Source organism: Salvelinus fontinalis, unplaced genomic scaffold, assembly GCF_029448725.1.
Source record: "Salvelinus fontinalis isolate EN_2023a unplaced genomic scaffold, ASM2944872v1 scaffold_0059, whole genome shotgun sequence".
Taxonomy (NCBI): Eukaryota; Metazoa; Chordata; class Actinopteri; order Salmoniformes; family Salmonidae; genus Salvelinus; species Salvelinus fontinalis.
The window spans coordinates 260,770-275,496 of NW_026600268.1; the positions used below are offsets into that span (position 1 = coordinate 260,770).

A 14,727-nucleotide genomic window follows, 5' to 3' on the forward strand; every position below is an offset into this window, starting at 1 on the left:
CATCACTGCAACGGTGAGGAAGGGGGCGCTCGAGCCAAGTCGTTGAATCAAATAACCGCTTCAAGCGCAGCTCCACTGTTTACGAAAGAGCAAGGGTGAGAACATTAATTACGACAGTCGCGACGTCTCTAATAGAACCAAATTCAGGACAACGGGACACCGGCGAGCCTTGAATTTATCCCGGGTAAGTCCGACTGTGGCACAATCACAGACAGTCCGCCATTCCCCCTTCATCAAGACTCCCATTTAATGCTCTATAGGCAAGTGATAATATAATGTTCATGTTAACCCCCTTTTCAAGTTGAGGCGATAGACCGACGTGTATAAACAGCGGTGTAATTGCTATGCAACGGGAGGCTGTGCGCAACGAGTGCTTTGATGCAGCGCAGGGTGTGAGTGCATCAAACAGCCAGACAGAAAGGATGGATAACTAGTGAAATCATATTTTTCTATCAAGCAATCGCGATTTAGTAGCGATAGACAGATAATCGATAGGTTATTGGCTTTATATATTTCTTCAATAAACCTCCGGCATGTCATCATTCCAAACATTAATTTTATTATGGCCATACCATTTTTGCTATCATGGGTGGGTCCTATTAAAACGCTTATTACATTGTCATGTCTATAAATAAATAAATTACTAACTACACACATTTTAAAGAATTAGGCCCAATGAGATTTCAGTACTAATTAATGATCAGTCTTAATGCACGTTTATCCTCTGTCTCGCTCTCCAGTGGTCCCTACTATCATCCAAAAGCAGGAGGGTCTTCCCCCTCCAACCAACCCATCCATTCAGGATGTCCACTCCAGACCCTCCCATGGGGGGTACCCCTCGACAGGGTCCTTCCCCAGGCCCGGGGCCCTCTCCTGGGGCAATGCTTGGCCCCAGCCCTGGTCCTTCTCCAGGGGGGTCCTCTCACAGCATGATGGGGCCCAGCCCAGGGCCTCCATCCTCAGGTCACCCCCTGCCTCAGGCTGGGCCCTCTGGATACTCCCAGGAGAACATGCACCCTCTGCACAAAGTAAGGACACCTTGTGGATTATTGAGTGCTACTGTACCTAACCAGCTGTACCCTTCAGAACCAAAGGCACATTTCTACATTCTGTGGACAATAACGTTGTTTCTTCTTCTATTGTCTTCTATTCTATTCCATGCTACTCTGTCTGCCATCTACAGTACCAGTCAAAAGTTTGGACAGACCTACTCATTCAAGGGTTTTTCTTCATTTTGACTATTTTCGACATGGTAGAATAATAGTGAAGACATCAAATCTATGAAATAACACATATGGAATCATGTAGTAACCAAAAAAGTGATTATTCAAAGTAGCCACCCTTTGCCTTGATGACAGCTTTGCACACTCTTGGCATTCTCTCAACCAGCTTCATGAGGTAGTCACCTGGAATGCATTTCAATTGACAGGTGTACATTTTTAAAAGTTAATTTGTGGAATTTCTTTCCTCAATGTGTTTGAGCCAATCAGTTGTGTTGTGGCAAGGAAGGGGTGGCATACAGAAGATAGTCCTATTTGGTAAAAGACCAAGTCCATATTATGGCAAGAACAGCTCAAATCAGCAAAGAGAAACATCATTACTTTAAGAAACTTTGACAGTTTCTTCAAGTGCAGTCGCAAACACCATCAAGTGCTATGATGAAACTGGCTCTCATGAGGAACGCCACAGGAAAGGAAGACCCAGAGTTACCTCTGCTGCAGAGAATAAATTAATTCGAGTTACCAGCCTCAGAAATTGCAGCCCAAATAAATGCTTCACAGAGTTCAAGTAACAACATATCTCAACATCAACAGTTCAGAGGAGACTGTGTGAATCAGGCCTTCATGGTCAAATTTCTGCAAAGATATGGAATCATGTAGTAACCAAAAAAGGAATTAACACATCAAAACATATTTTATATTTGAGATTCTTCAAAGTAGCCACCCTTTGCCTTGATGACAGTTTTTCACACTCTTGGCATTCTCTCAACCAGCTTCACCTGGAATGCTTTTCCAACAGTCTTGAAGGAGTTCCCACATATGCTGAGCACTTGTTGACTGCTTTTCCTTCACTCTGCAGTCAAACTCATCCCAAACCATCTCAATTGGGTTGAGGTTGGGTGATTGTGGAGGCCAGGTCATCTGATGCAGCACTCCATCACTCTCCTTCTTGGTCAAATAGGCCTTACACAGCCTGGAGGTGTGTTGGGTCATTGTCCTGTTGAAAAACAAATGATATTCCCACTAAGCGCAAACCAGATGGGATGGCGTATCGCTGCAGAATGCTGTGGTAGCCATGCTAGTTAAGTGTGCCTTGAATTCTAAATAAATCACTGACAGTGTCGCCAGCAAAGCACCATCACACCACCTCCTCCATGCTTCACGGTTGGAACCACACATGCGAAGATCATCCATTCACCTACTCTGCGTCTCACAAAGACACGGCGGTTGGGACTAAAAATCTAAACATCCAAAGGACAGATTTCCACCGGTCTAATGTCCATTGCTCTTGTTTCTTGGCCCAACCAAGTCTCTTCTTCTTATTTGTGTCCTTTAGTAGTGGTTTCTTTGCAGCAATTCGACCATGAAGGCCTGATTCACAGAGTCTCCTTTGAACAGTTGATGTTGAGATGTTATTTGAACTCTGTTAAGCATTTATTTGGGCTGCAATTTCTGAAGCTGGTAACGCTAATGAACTTATCCTCTTGCGACGGCACTTGAAGAAACTTTCAAAGTTCTTAATTTTCCACATATACTGACCTTCATTTCTTAAAGTAATGATGGACTGTCGTTTCTGTTTGCTAATTTGAGCTGTTCTTGCCATAATATAGCCTTGGTCTTTTACCAAATAGGGCTATCTTCTGTATACCACCCCTACCTTGTCACAACACAACTGATTGGCTCAAACGCATTAAGAAGGAAAGAAATTTCACAAATTAACTTTTAAGGCACACCTGTTAATTGAAATGCATTCCAGGTGACTACCTCATGAAGCTGGATGAAAGAATGCCAAGAGTGTGCAAAGCTGTCATCAAGGCAAAGGGTGGCTACTTTGAAGAATCACTTTGTTTAACACTTTGGTTACTACATGATTCCATATGTGTTATTTCATAGTTTTGATGTCTTCACTATTATTCTATAATGTAGAACATAGTAAAAATAAAGAAAAACCCTTGAATGAGTAGGTGTCCAAACCTTTGACTTGAACTGTAACTCCTCCCTATAAATACAGTGCATACACTTTTTTTAAACAATTCCTTGCAACAATCAAAACCTGTTTCCATGTCGATATATCTACATTTGTTTGTATCTATGTCTCCCTCCCTGTAGCCACTGGAAGGTATGGAGAGAACTACCATGGAGAGGACTGCCATGGAGAGGACTGCCATGGACAGGACTGCCATGGACAGGACTGCCATGGAGAGGACTGGAATGGAGAGGACTGGTATGGAGAGGACTGGTATGGAGAGGACTGCCATGGAGAGGACTGCCATGGAGAGGACTGGTATGGAGAGGACTGTCATGGAGAGGACTGTCATGGAGAGGACTGCCATGGAGAGAAATAACATGGAGAGAAATACCATGGAGAGAAATACCATGGAGAGGACTGCCGTGGAGAGGACTGGTGTGGAGAGGACTGCCATGGAGAGGACTGGTATGGAGAGAAATGCCATGGAGAGAAATGCCATGGAGAGGACTGCCATGGAGAGGACTGCCATGGAGAGGACTGCCATGGAGAGGACTGCCATGGAGAGGACTGGTATGGAGAGGACTGGTATGGAGAGGACTGGTATGGAGAGGACTGCCATGGAGAGGACTGCCATGGAGAGAAATACCATGGAGAGAAATACCATGGAGAGAAATACCATGGAGAGAAATACCATGGAGAGGACTGCCATGGAGAGGACTGGTATGGAAAGGACTGGTATGGAGAGAACTGGTATGCATGAGAAGGGCATGAGTGAGGAGTCACGCTTTGCCCAGATGAAGGGCATGAGACAGGGAGGGCACAGTGGCATGGGCCCTCCTCCCAGCCCCATGGACCAACACTCTCAAGGTAGGTACACACTCTCACCAGGGGTCTGTTCAGGAGGGTGCACAGTTGAACAATGTTCAGAATTAACTGTATTGTATAGAACCTATATGATTATCTATTATGGTAGAATTGGATATTGTGTCAGATCTATTCATTTTTATATGTCATGTTTCACCTCACTAAATATCCACTTTCTCTATCTTTCTCTCTCTTTCCGTCTCCCTCTCTCCCCACCAGGCTACCACTCCCCACTTGGCGGCTCTGACCACTCCAGCCCCGTCCCTTCCAACGGGCCCCCCTCTGGCCCTCTCCAACCCTCTAGCGCAGGCCCAAGCCCCTCAGACACCTCCTCCAACCCGGACTCCCAAACCCTGGGGGGCCAGAACCAGTTGCACAACCGTCCCGGTGGGCCCCAGCAAAGTGGCCCCGGCCCTGTTGGCCCCGGAGGAGGCCCTACTCCTTTCAACCAGAACCAGCTTCACCAGCTGCGGGCCCAGATCATGGCCTATAAGGCATGTACAGAATATTGATGATTTAATGGTTGAAAGACCGATACGTGTTTAAGATGATACATTATAACTGATATATAATGTGTAATGACTGCCTATGGTTATTTATAATGTCTCCAAACTCTGAGCAGTCCACAATGTTGTTTTTAATTTGTAGCTAATATGCCTTGTCACCTGTTGTATAAATATTGTAGAGTGACACTTTATATGCTTTTTAATTAAATTACCATTTCATGACTAAAGGGTAGACAAGCAAGTCAATGAACATCATTCACATGTTACAATAACTAACATTAACATACTGGATTGATACTTTAATAAACTTTTCTCTCTATAAGATGCTGGCCAGGGGGCAGCCAATACCGGACCATCTCCAGATGGCTGTCCAGGGGAAGAGGCCCATGGGATGCAGCCCAGGGATGCCGGGTCCGGGGCCAGGGCAGGGGGGACTGGGGCAGCCCATGCCCAGCCTGGCTCCTGGAGGTCCTGGAGGTGTGGGGCCAGGACAAGGACCAGGAGGACCCATGGGCCAGGGCTACAGCAGAGCTCACGGTGAGGGAGGCAGAATGAAGAGCATTGGATATTGATCTGTATAATTACAGTAGCTAGTTGAAACGGGAAGATTGATCAGTCAAAGCATTGATCAGTCTGCTCCAGCCTCTCCAACCTAATGTGTGTGTATCGGGTGGGGTTGGATACAAAACAGAAGACACATTTCCATCTCGTGTGGAATAATAAAATATATTTTATCTCAAGCATTTCACTACACCCGCAATAACATCTGCTAAACATGTGTATGTGACTAATACGATTTGATTTGATCAGTCAATGAATCAGCATCTAAATGCTGTGAGAAGTAGCAAGCTTGTATTGTTTTGATCTGGTACAGTAGCTGGAAAACTGTTTTCCAATAGGTCTGAAAAGTATGAAACATTAGCCTTTCTCTGAATATACCACTGATATAATGTTGTAGGGATGATGGGACCCAACATGCCCCCTCCAGGCCCCTCTGGTCCAACAGGCATGCAGGGCCAGAACCCCAACGGACCCCCCAAGTCCTGGTCTGAAGGTGAACATAATAACACCAGCATTATTGTCACTTTCTTCTGAGGGGCAATGAGTTCAAGTTTATTATAGTTAGTCACATAGTAGGAACAGATGTGGGATCTTAATTTGATCACTGTTTTGTTACTGAGAATTTTCCTTCGAAGCTGAAAATGTGAACTTGTAGTGTATTTGAGTTTTCAAAAGTCTTCTAAAGTTTGTAATTTCCACTTTGAAATTGTTGACTTGATTTGCCCTAATGAACAATCTATCAACCCAAACAAAAATGTCCTGTTGCTGCAGGATTATTTTCCTGCTGTAGCGAACTAAGATCCTACATCTGTACTCACATAGTAGTTAGTCACATAGCAGTTAGTCAACACAGAGTTAATTGTTAAAACATTATTCATGATGGTATTTCATGATTTTAATCCATGTTAGGTTTTGGTCAGTTACAATCACATCAATAAATTGATTGATGGTTAGTTACCTTTGCCCTTTCTTTCCTTCCCCCAGGTCCAATGGTAAACGCCGCCGCCCCCTCTAACGCCCCCCAGAAGTTGATCCCTCCCCAGCCGACGGGCCGTCCCTCCCCCGCTCCACCCTCCATACCCCCCGCGGCCTCCCCAGTCATGCCCCCCCAGACCCAGTCCCCTGGGCAACCGGTCCAGCCCCCACCCATGGTGCCCCACCATGCTAAGCAGAACCGCATTACCCCCATCCAGAAACCCCACGGACTCGACCCGGTGGAAATACTGCAGGAGAGGGAGTACAGGTAACCTATGAACCCTGACCCTTAAGCCCTGACTCTTAAGCCCTGACCCCTAACCCTGTGGAGAAACTGCAGGAGAGGGATTACAGGTAATATACTAACCCTGACCCTTAACACTTGACCACTAACCTGGTGGAGATACTGCAGGAAAGGGATTACAGGTACAGTACACAATTAATCAAAATGTATTTATAAAGCCCTTTTTACATCACAAAGAGCAGTAACCTGGCCTAGACCCCAAAGAGCAGTAACCTGGCCTAGACCCCAAAGAGCAGTAACCTGGCCTAGACCCCAAAGAGCAGTAACCTGGCCTAGACCCCAAAGAGCAGTAACCTGGCCTAGACCCCAAAGAGCAGTAACCTGGCCTAGACCCCAAAGAGCAGTAACCTGGCCTAGACCCCAAAGAGCAGTAACCTGGCCTAGACCCCAAAGAGCAGTAACCTGGCCTAGACCCCAAAGAGCAGTAACCTGGCCTAGACCCCAAAGAGCAGTAACCTGGCCTAGACACCAAAGAGCAGTAACCTGGCCTAGACCCCAAAGAGCAGTAACCTGGCCTAGACCCCAAAGAGCAAAAAGCATTATACCTATCATTCATCATACATTAATTGAATAGATAGATACATAGTTACAAAGCTAGTCCTACTATATATACATTTATAAAAGCAGACTGAGTTCTCTACAGCACTAGTACTGTCTCTCTCTCACACTATCCCCCTCTCTCTCTCACACTATCCCCCTCTCTCTCTCACACTATCCCCCTCTCTCTCTCTCACACTATCCCCCCCTCTCTCTCACACTATCCCCCTCTCTCTCACACTATCCCCCTCTCTCTCACACTATCCCCCCTCTCTCTCACACTATCCCCCCTCTCTCTCACACTATCCCCCCCCTCTCTCACACTATCCCCCTCTCTCTCACACTATCCCCCCTCTCTCTCACACTATCCCCCTCTCTCTCACACTATCCCCCCTCTCTCTCACACTATCCCCCTCTCTCTCTCTCACACTACAGCACTAGTACTGTCTCTCTCTCACACTATCCCCCTCTCTCTCTCACACTATCCCCCTCTCTCTCTCACACTATCCCCCTCTCTCTCTCACACTATCCCCCCCTCTCTCTCACACTATCCCCCTCTCTCTCACACTATCCCCCTCTCTCTCACACTATCCCCCCTCTCTCTCACACTATCCCCCCTCTCTCTCACACTATCCCCCCCCTCTCTCACACTATCCCCCTCTCTCTCACACTATCCCCCCTCTCTCTCACACTATCCCCCGCCCTCTCTCTCACACTATCCCCCCCTCTCTCTCACACTATCCCCCCCTCTCTCTCTCACACTATCCCCCCCTCTCTCTCTCACACTATCCCCCCTCTCTCTCACACTATCCCCCCCTCTCTCTCTCACACTATCCCCCCCTCTCTCTCTCACACTACCCCCCCCTCTCTCTCACACTATCCCCCCTTCTCTCTCTCTCACACTATCCCCCCTCTCTCTCTCTCACACTATCCCCCCTCTCTCTCTCACACTATCCCCCCCTCTCTCTCTCACACTATCCCCCCTCTCTCTCTCACACTATCCCCCCCTCTCTCTCTCACACTATCCCCCCCTCTCTCTCTCACACTATCCCCCCTCTCTCTCACACTATCCCCCCCTCTCTCTCTCACACTATCCCCCCCTCTCTCTCTCACACTACCCCCCCTCTCTCTCACACTATCCCCCCTTCTCTCTCTCTCACACTATCCCCCCTCTCTCTCACACTATCCCCCCCTCTCTCTCTCACACTACCCCCCCTCTCTCTCACACTATCCCCCCTTCTCTCTCTCTCACACTATCCCCCCCTCTCTCTCTCACACTACCCCCCCTTCTCTCTCTCTCACACTATCCCCCCTCTCTCTCACACTATCCCCCCCTCTCTCTCACACTATCCCCCTCTCTCTCTCTCACACTATCCCCCCTCTCTCTCTCACACTATCCCCCCCTCTCTCTCTCACACTATCCCCCCCCTCTCTCTCACACTACCCCCCCTCTCTCTCACACTATCCCCCCCCTCTCTCTCTCACACTATCCCCCCCTCTCTCTCTCACACTATCCCCCCCTCTCTCTCTCACACTACCCTCCCTCTCTCTCACACTATCCCCCCCCCTCTCTCTCTCACACTATCCCCCCCCCTCTCTCTCTCACACTATCCCCCCTCTCTCTCACACTATCCCCCCCTCTCTCTCTCACACTATCCCCCCTTCTCTCTCTCTCACACTATCCCCCCTCTCTCTCACACTATCCCCCCCCTCTCTCTCTCACACTATCCCCCCTCTCTCTCACACTATCCCCCCCTCTCTCTCTCACACTATCCCCCCTTCTCTCTCTCTCACACTATCCCCCCTCTCTCTCACACTATCCCCCCTTCTCTCTCTCTCACACTATCCCCCCTTCTCTCTCTCTCACACTATCCCCCCTCTCTCTCACACTATCCCCCCCTCTCTCTCTCACACTATCCCCCCTTCTCTCTCTCTCACACTATCCCCCTCTCTCTCTCTCACACTATCCCCCCTCTCTCTCTCACACTATCCCCCCCTCTCTCTCTCACACTATCCCCCCTCTCTCTCACACTATCCCCCTCTCTCTCTCTCACACTATCCTCCCCTCTCACTCCTTTTCTCTCTCTTTCTCTCCTTCTCTCTCTCTCCCTCCCTCCTCTCTATCTCATGTCTCTGTGGTATCTCCAGACTGCAGGCTCGTATCACCCACCGTATAGCTGAGTTGGAGAACCTCCCTGGCTCTCTGGCTGGAGACCTGAGGACCAAGGCCACCATCGAACTCAAGGCCCTCCAGCTGCTCAACTTCCAGAGACAGGTAGGCTACTGGCCCGCCCTGCGGATCACACACAGGACTGTTGTACTGCAGCACTCCTTCGTAACGTCTACATGCCACTGTCATTACAATGACCCTTCATAATGGCTACATGACACTGTCATTACAGAAGTCCTATAAACAGTCATGACTCTTTAACTGTGTTGTACTGTTGTAACGGTCCTGAAAACATTGGAGACTGTTGAGACCCTCTCCCATACAGTATTCCCACACATGATGGTGACGATGCATTTATATCCACATTTCTCATTCCTCCGGTCTCTTCCAACCCCACAGCTGCGTCAGGAGGTAGTGGTGTGTATGCGTAGGGACACAGCTCTGGAGACGGCTCTGGACGCTAAGGCCTACAAGAGGAGCAAGCGCCAGTCCCTACGAGAGGCCCGCATCACAGAGAAACTGGAGAAACAGCAGAAGATCGAACAGGAGCGCAAACGTCGACAAAAACACCAGGTACACTAACACAAACCTAGGGCCGGATTACACCTGCTTCTAGACTAAAAGCTATTTACGAGAAGTGAAGTGCTTTTCAAGGCACAATGTCAGATAAAATCCTTCCTGAAGTTTAGATTATTTTAATTCCTTTAATCCTTAATGAGGACATTTGGGAGAAGTATATCTCACTGTAATATATTGCACTCTTTCGCTGTTCATCATAAAAACAAAAGTTATTAGATACAGTACATTACGTTAATCAGTAGTAGCAGTAGGAAAGGGGAATACCTAGTCAGTTGTACAACCGAATGCCTTCAACTGAAATGTGTCTTCCGCATTTAACCCACCCCTCTGGAGGTGCGGGAGGGCTGCCTTCATCGACATCCACGTCTTCGGGGCCCGGGGACCAGTGGGTTAACTGCCTTCCTCAGTATTAGTAGTAGTGGCAGCAGTAGTAGTAGTAGTAGCAGCAGTAGTGGTAGTAGTAGTAGCAGTAGCAGTAGTAGTAGTAGTAGTAGCAGTAGTAGTAGTAGTAGCAGTAGCAGTAGCAGTAGCAGTAGTAGCAGTAGTAGTAGTAGTAGCAGTAGTAGTAGTAGCAGTAGTAGTATTAGTAGCAGCAGTAGTAGTAGTAGTAGTAGTAGTAGTAGTAGTAGTAGTAGTAGTAGTAGCAGCAGCAGTAGTAGCAGCAGTAGTAGTAGCAGCAGCAGTACCACCACGCCAGCTAGAAATGCTTGCTATGGGACAGAACTGAATACTGACTCTCATCTCTTGTCTGTCTCCAGGAGTATCTGAGCATTATCATGGCCCACGCCAAAGACTTTAAGGAGTACCACCGCTCCATCACAGCTAAGATCCAGAAAGCCACCAAGGCCATGGCCACGTACCATGCCAACACAGAGCGTGAGCAGAAAAAGGAGAACGAGCGCATCGAGAAGGAGAGGATGAGGAGGCTGATGGTGAGGACCATTACATACATAGACAGACAGCACATATTCTCAATCACACACTTGTGTGTATAAAGACACACGTGCAAACACTCATACTCTTTCACATACTTAGACACACACTCTGGTGTATACAAAGACACACACTAATGTGGAAACACACTCTTACAATGCACATTACTTTACACTACTCTCTCTACTCTGATTCCCACACACACACTCATCCATCTCACATAATTGAGTTTTGTCTGAATATCTCCCCATTCTCTCCCTCTCTCTCTCTCCCTTTCCCCCTCTCTCTCTCTCCCTCTCCCCCCATTCCCCTCTCTCTCTCTCCCTCCTTCTCCACCCTCTCTCCCTCTCCACCCTCTCTCTCCACCCTCTCTCTCTCCAGGCTGAGGATGAGGAGGGCTACCGTAAGCTGATTGACCAGAAGAAGGACAAGCGTCTGGCCTACCTGCTGCAGCAGACGGATGAGTACGTGGCCAACCTCACTGAGTTGGTCCGGGCTCACAAGCTGGTACAGGCCCTCAAAGAGAAGAAGAAGAAGAGGAAGAAGAAGAAGGTATGAGAGAGAGAGAGAGGTGCGACAAAGGACACATACACACATCCAATATGTTCAGGTGCTGGACATAAGAGGGGGGGGGGGCGTATGTCCACGACTGCTATGTTCCTATAGTGATTTGTTGAGATGGACACATGACAGACGAGGTTTCAACCCGACCGGGATCTCCTGAGGAATTTGTGTGTGTAGATGTGTTTGTGAGCTGTAGTCAGCACTCGTCTCTGTAGGGAGTTGATAGAGTCAGTGTGTAGATGTGGTTGTGAGCTTGATAAACATACTGATGTGTGGATGTCTTTCCTACAGAAGCTGGAGAACGCTGAGGGTCAGACTCCTGTACTGGGACCTGATGGAGAAGTGAGTGGGATATTAAACTAACGTACTGGACATTTGAGTCATTTAGCAGACGCTCGAATCCAGAGCAACTTACTGTAATGAGTGCATACATGTCCATACTTTTTCATAACCAATCTACAGTACACTGTTACATCACTATGGTTACCAGTATGTTACCTGTTGTTATACAGTACTTCTAAACATAGTATTTGCCAGCACAAAAACATCCTGTGGCGTACTGCACTAGCATCGAATAGTCCCCGCGATATGCAACTTTTCAGGGAAGTCAGGAACCAATACACACAGTCAGTTAGGAAAGCAAAGGCTAGCTTTTTCAAACAGAAATTTGCCTCCTGTAGCTCTAACTCCAAAAAGTTTTGGGACACTGTAACGTCCATGGAGAATAAGAGCACCTCCTCCCAGCTGCCCACTGCACTGAGGCTAGGAAACACTGTCACCACCGATAAATCCACTATAATCGAGAATTTCAATAAGCATTTCTCTACGGCTGGCCATGCTTTCCTCCTGGCTACCCCAACCCCGGCCAACAGCTCCGCACCCCCGCAGTTACTTGCCCAAGCCTCCCCAGCTTCTCCTTAGCTGATGTTCTGAAAGAGCTGCAAAACCTGGACCTGTACAAATCATCTGGGCTAGACAATCTGGACCCTCTCTTTCTAAAATTATACGCCACCATTGTTGCAACCCCTATTACTAGTCTGTTCAACCACTTTCGTATCGTCCGAGATTCCTAAAGATTGGAAAGCTGCTGCGGTCATACCCCTCTTCAAAGGGGGTGACACTCTAGACCCAAACTGTTACAGAACTATATACATCCTGCCCTGCCTTTCTAAAGTCTTCGAAAGCCAAGTTAACAAACAGATCACTGACCATTTCGAATCCCACCGTACCTTCTCTGCTGTGCATTCTGGTTTCCGAGCTGGTCACGGGTGCACCTCAGCCACGCTCAAGGTACTAAACGATATCATAACCGCCATCAATAAAAGACAGTACTGTGCAGCCGTCTTCATCGACCTGGCCAAGGCTTTCGACTCTGTCAATCACCGTATTCTTATCGGCAGACTCAACAACCTTGGTTTCGCAAATGACTGCCTCGCCTGGTTCACCAGCTACTTCTCTGATAGAGTTCAGTGTGTCAAATCTGACGGCCTGTTGTCCGGACCTCTGACAGTCTATGGGGGTACTACAGGGTTCAATTCTCGGGCCGACTCTTTTCTCTGTATATATCAACGATGTCGCTCTTGCTGCTGGTGATTCTCTGATACACCTCTACGCAGATGACACCATTCTGTATACATCTGGCCCTTCTTTGGACACTGTGTTAACTAACCTCCAGATGAGCCTCAATGCCATACAACACTCCTTCCGTGGCCTCCAACTGCTCATAAATGCTAGTAAAACTAAATGCATGCTCTTCAACCGATCGCTGCCCGCTGCCACACCCGCCCGCCCGACTAGCATCACTACTCTGGACGGTTCTGACTTAGAATATGTGGACAACTACAAATACCTAGGTGGCTGGCTGGACTGTAAACTCTCCTTCCAGACTCATATTAAGCATCTCCAATCCAAAGTTAAATCTAGAATTGGCTTCCTATTTCGTAACAAAGCATCCTTCACTCATGCTGCCAAACATACCCTCGTAAAACTGACTATCCTACCGATCCTTGACTTCGGCAGTGTCATTTACAAAATAGCCTCCAACACTCTACTCAGCAAACTGGATGCAGTCTATCACATTGCCATCCGTTTTGTCACCAAAGCCTCATATACCACCCACCACTGCGACCTGTATGTCCTCGTCGGCTGGCCCTCGCTACATATTCGACGCCAAACTCACTGGCTCCAGGTCATCTATAAGTCTTTGCTAGGTAAAGCTCTGCCTTATCTCAGCTCACTGGTCACCATAGCAACACCCATCCGTAGCACGCGCTCCAGCAGGTATATCTCACTGGTCATCCCTAAAGCCAATTGCAAAAATTGCTGAAGTTGGAGACTTATATCTCCCTCGCTAACTTTAAGCATCAGCTATCTGAGCAGCTTACCGATTGCTGCAGCTGTACACAGCCCATCTGTAAATAGCCCATCCAACTACCTACCTCATCCCCATATTGTTTTTATTTACTTTTTTGTTCTTTTGCACACCAGTATTTCTACTTGCACATCATCATCTCCACGTCTATCACTCCAGTGTTAATTTGCTAAATTGTAAATACTTTGCTACTATTGACCTATTTATTGCCTTACCTCCTTACTCCATTTGCACACACTGTATATAGATCTTTCTATTGTGTTATTGACTGTACTTTTGTTTATCCCATGTGTAACTCTGTGTTGTTTTTTGTCGCACTGCTTTGCTTTATCTTGGCCAGGTCGCAGTTGTAAATGAGAACTTGTTCTCAACTGGCCTACCTGGTTAAATAAAAATAGTCATGGTTCAGCAGGTATCTACATTACCCAGCAGCAGGTATCTGCATCAGTATCCAGAGACGTTCTGACTCTTATCACCAGACGTATTGGACCCCAGGAAGATTAACTGATGTATTAGCAGCAGCTAATGCGGATCCTAGTAAAATGCAAAAAATTATCAGTATTTGTAGACGCCAAGAATAGTATATTTCCCCTTCAACGTCAGCATCCAGTGTTTTTCTGACTCCCCCCCCCCCCCCCCCCCCCCCCCCCCCCATCCAGCCTCTAGATGAGACGTCCCAGATGAGTGACCTACCAGTGAAGGTGATCCACGTGGACAGTGGTAACATCCTGACAGGGGCGGACGCTCCTAAAGCTGGACAGCTGGACACATGGCTGGAGATGAACCCTGGGTACGAGGCTGGAGGAGGAGGATGAGATGGGCCTATTAGGTGTTTAGGGGTATATTTTAGAGGGGGTAAAGGTATGTTTGTGGTTGTAGTACTGATGTTTTCTGTTCCAGGTACGAAGTGGCCCCTCGCTCTGACAGTGAAGACAGTGGATCGGAAGAGGAGGAGGTGGGTTGGGTCATAAAAGATAGTAACCAACTATGACTAAACTCTTATTATAGAGATTACAGGATGAAAACGCTAAGTAGGAACCAAATCAACTGGATTGGTTGTACAGTCATAAAGACTAGATTCATTTCACACTCTCTCTGTACCAAAGCTATGACCAGTCTGTCTGAGTGGTGATTGACAGGTTGTTGTTGTCCCGCCCCTGGCCTGTCATTGGCC

At 47.7% G+C, this 14,727-nt stretch overlaps 1 protein-coding gene across 1 annotated transcript in view; it reads left to right on the forward strand.

The window, feature by feature from the left end:
* Positions 1-14,727, forward strand: part of LOC129842661 (transcription activator BRG1-like) — a 31,631-nt gene continuing 16,904 nt past the window's right edge. The window contains exons 1-15 of the mRNA XM_055911287.1: positions 1-184; positions 741-1,028; positions 3,330-3,383; positions 3,873-4,056; positions 4,273-4,547; positions 4,883-5,096; positions 5,518-5,613; positions 6,105-6,363; positions 9,085-9,211; positions 9,506-9,679; positions 10,444-10,617; positions 11,000-11,170; positions 11,477-11,524; positions 14,213-14,343; positions 14,454-14,508. Coding sequence (XP_055767262.1) covers positions 804-1,028; positions 3,330-3,383; positions 3,873-4,056; positions 4,273-4,547; positions 4,883-5,096; positions 5,518-5,613; positions 6,105-6,363; positions 9,085-9,211; positions 9,506-9,679; positions 10,444-10,617; positions 11,000-11,170; positions 11,477-11,524; positions 14,213-14,343; positions 14,454-14,508 — 2,187 coding nt within the window. The 5' untranslated portion in view covers positions 1-184; positions 741-803. The remainder of the gene's footprint in view (positions 185-740; positions 1,029-3,329; positions 3,384-3,872; positions 4,057-4,272; positions 4,548-4,882; positions 5,097-5,517; positions 5,614-6,104; positions 6,364-9,084; positions 9,212-9,505; positions 9,680-10,443; positions 10,618-10,999; positions 11,171-11,476; positions 11,525-14,212; positions 14,344-14,453; positions 14,509-14,727) is intronic.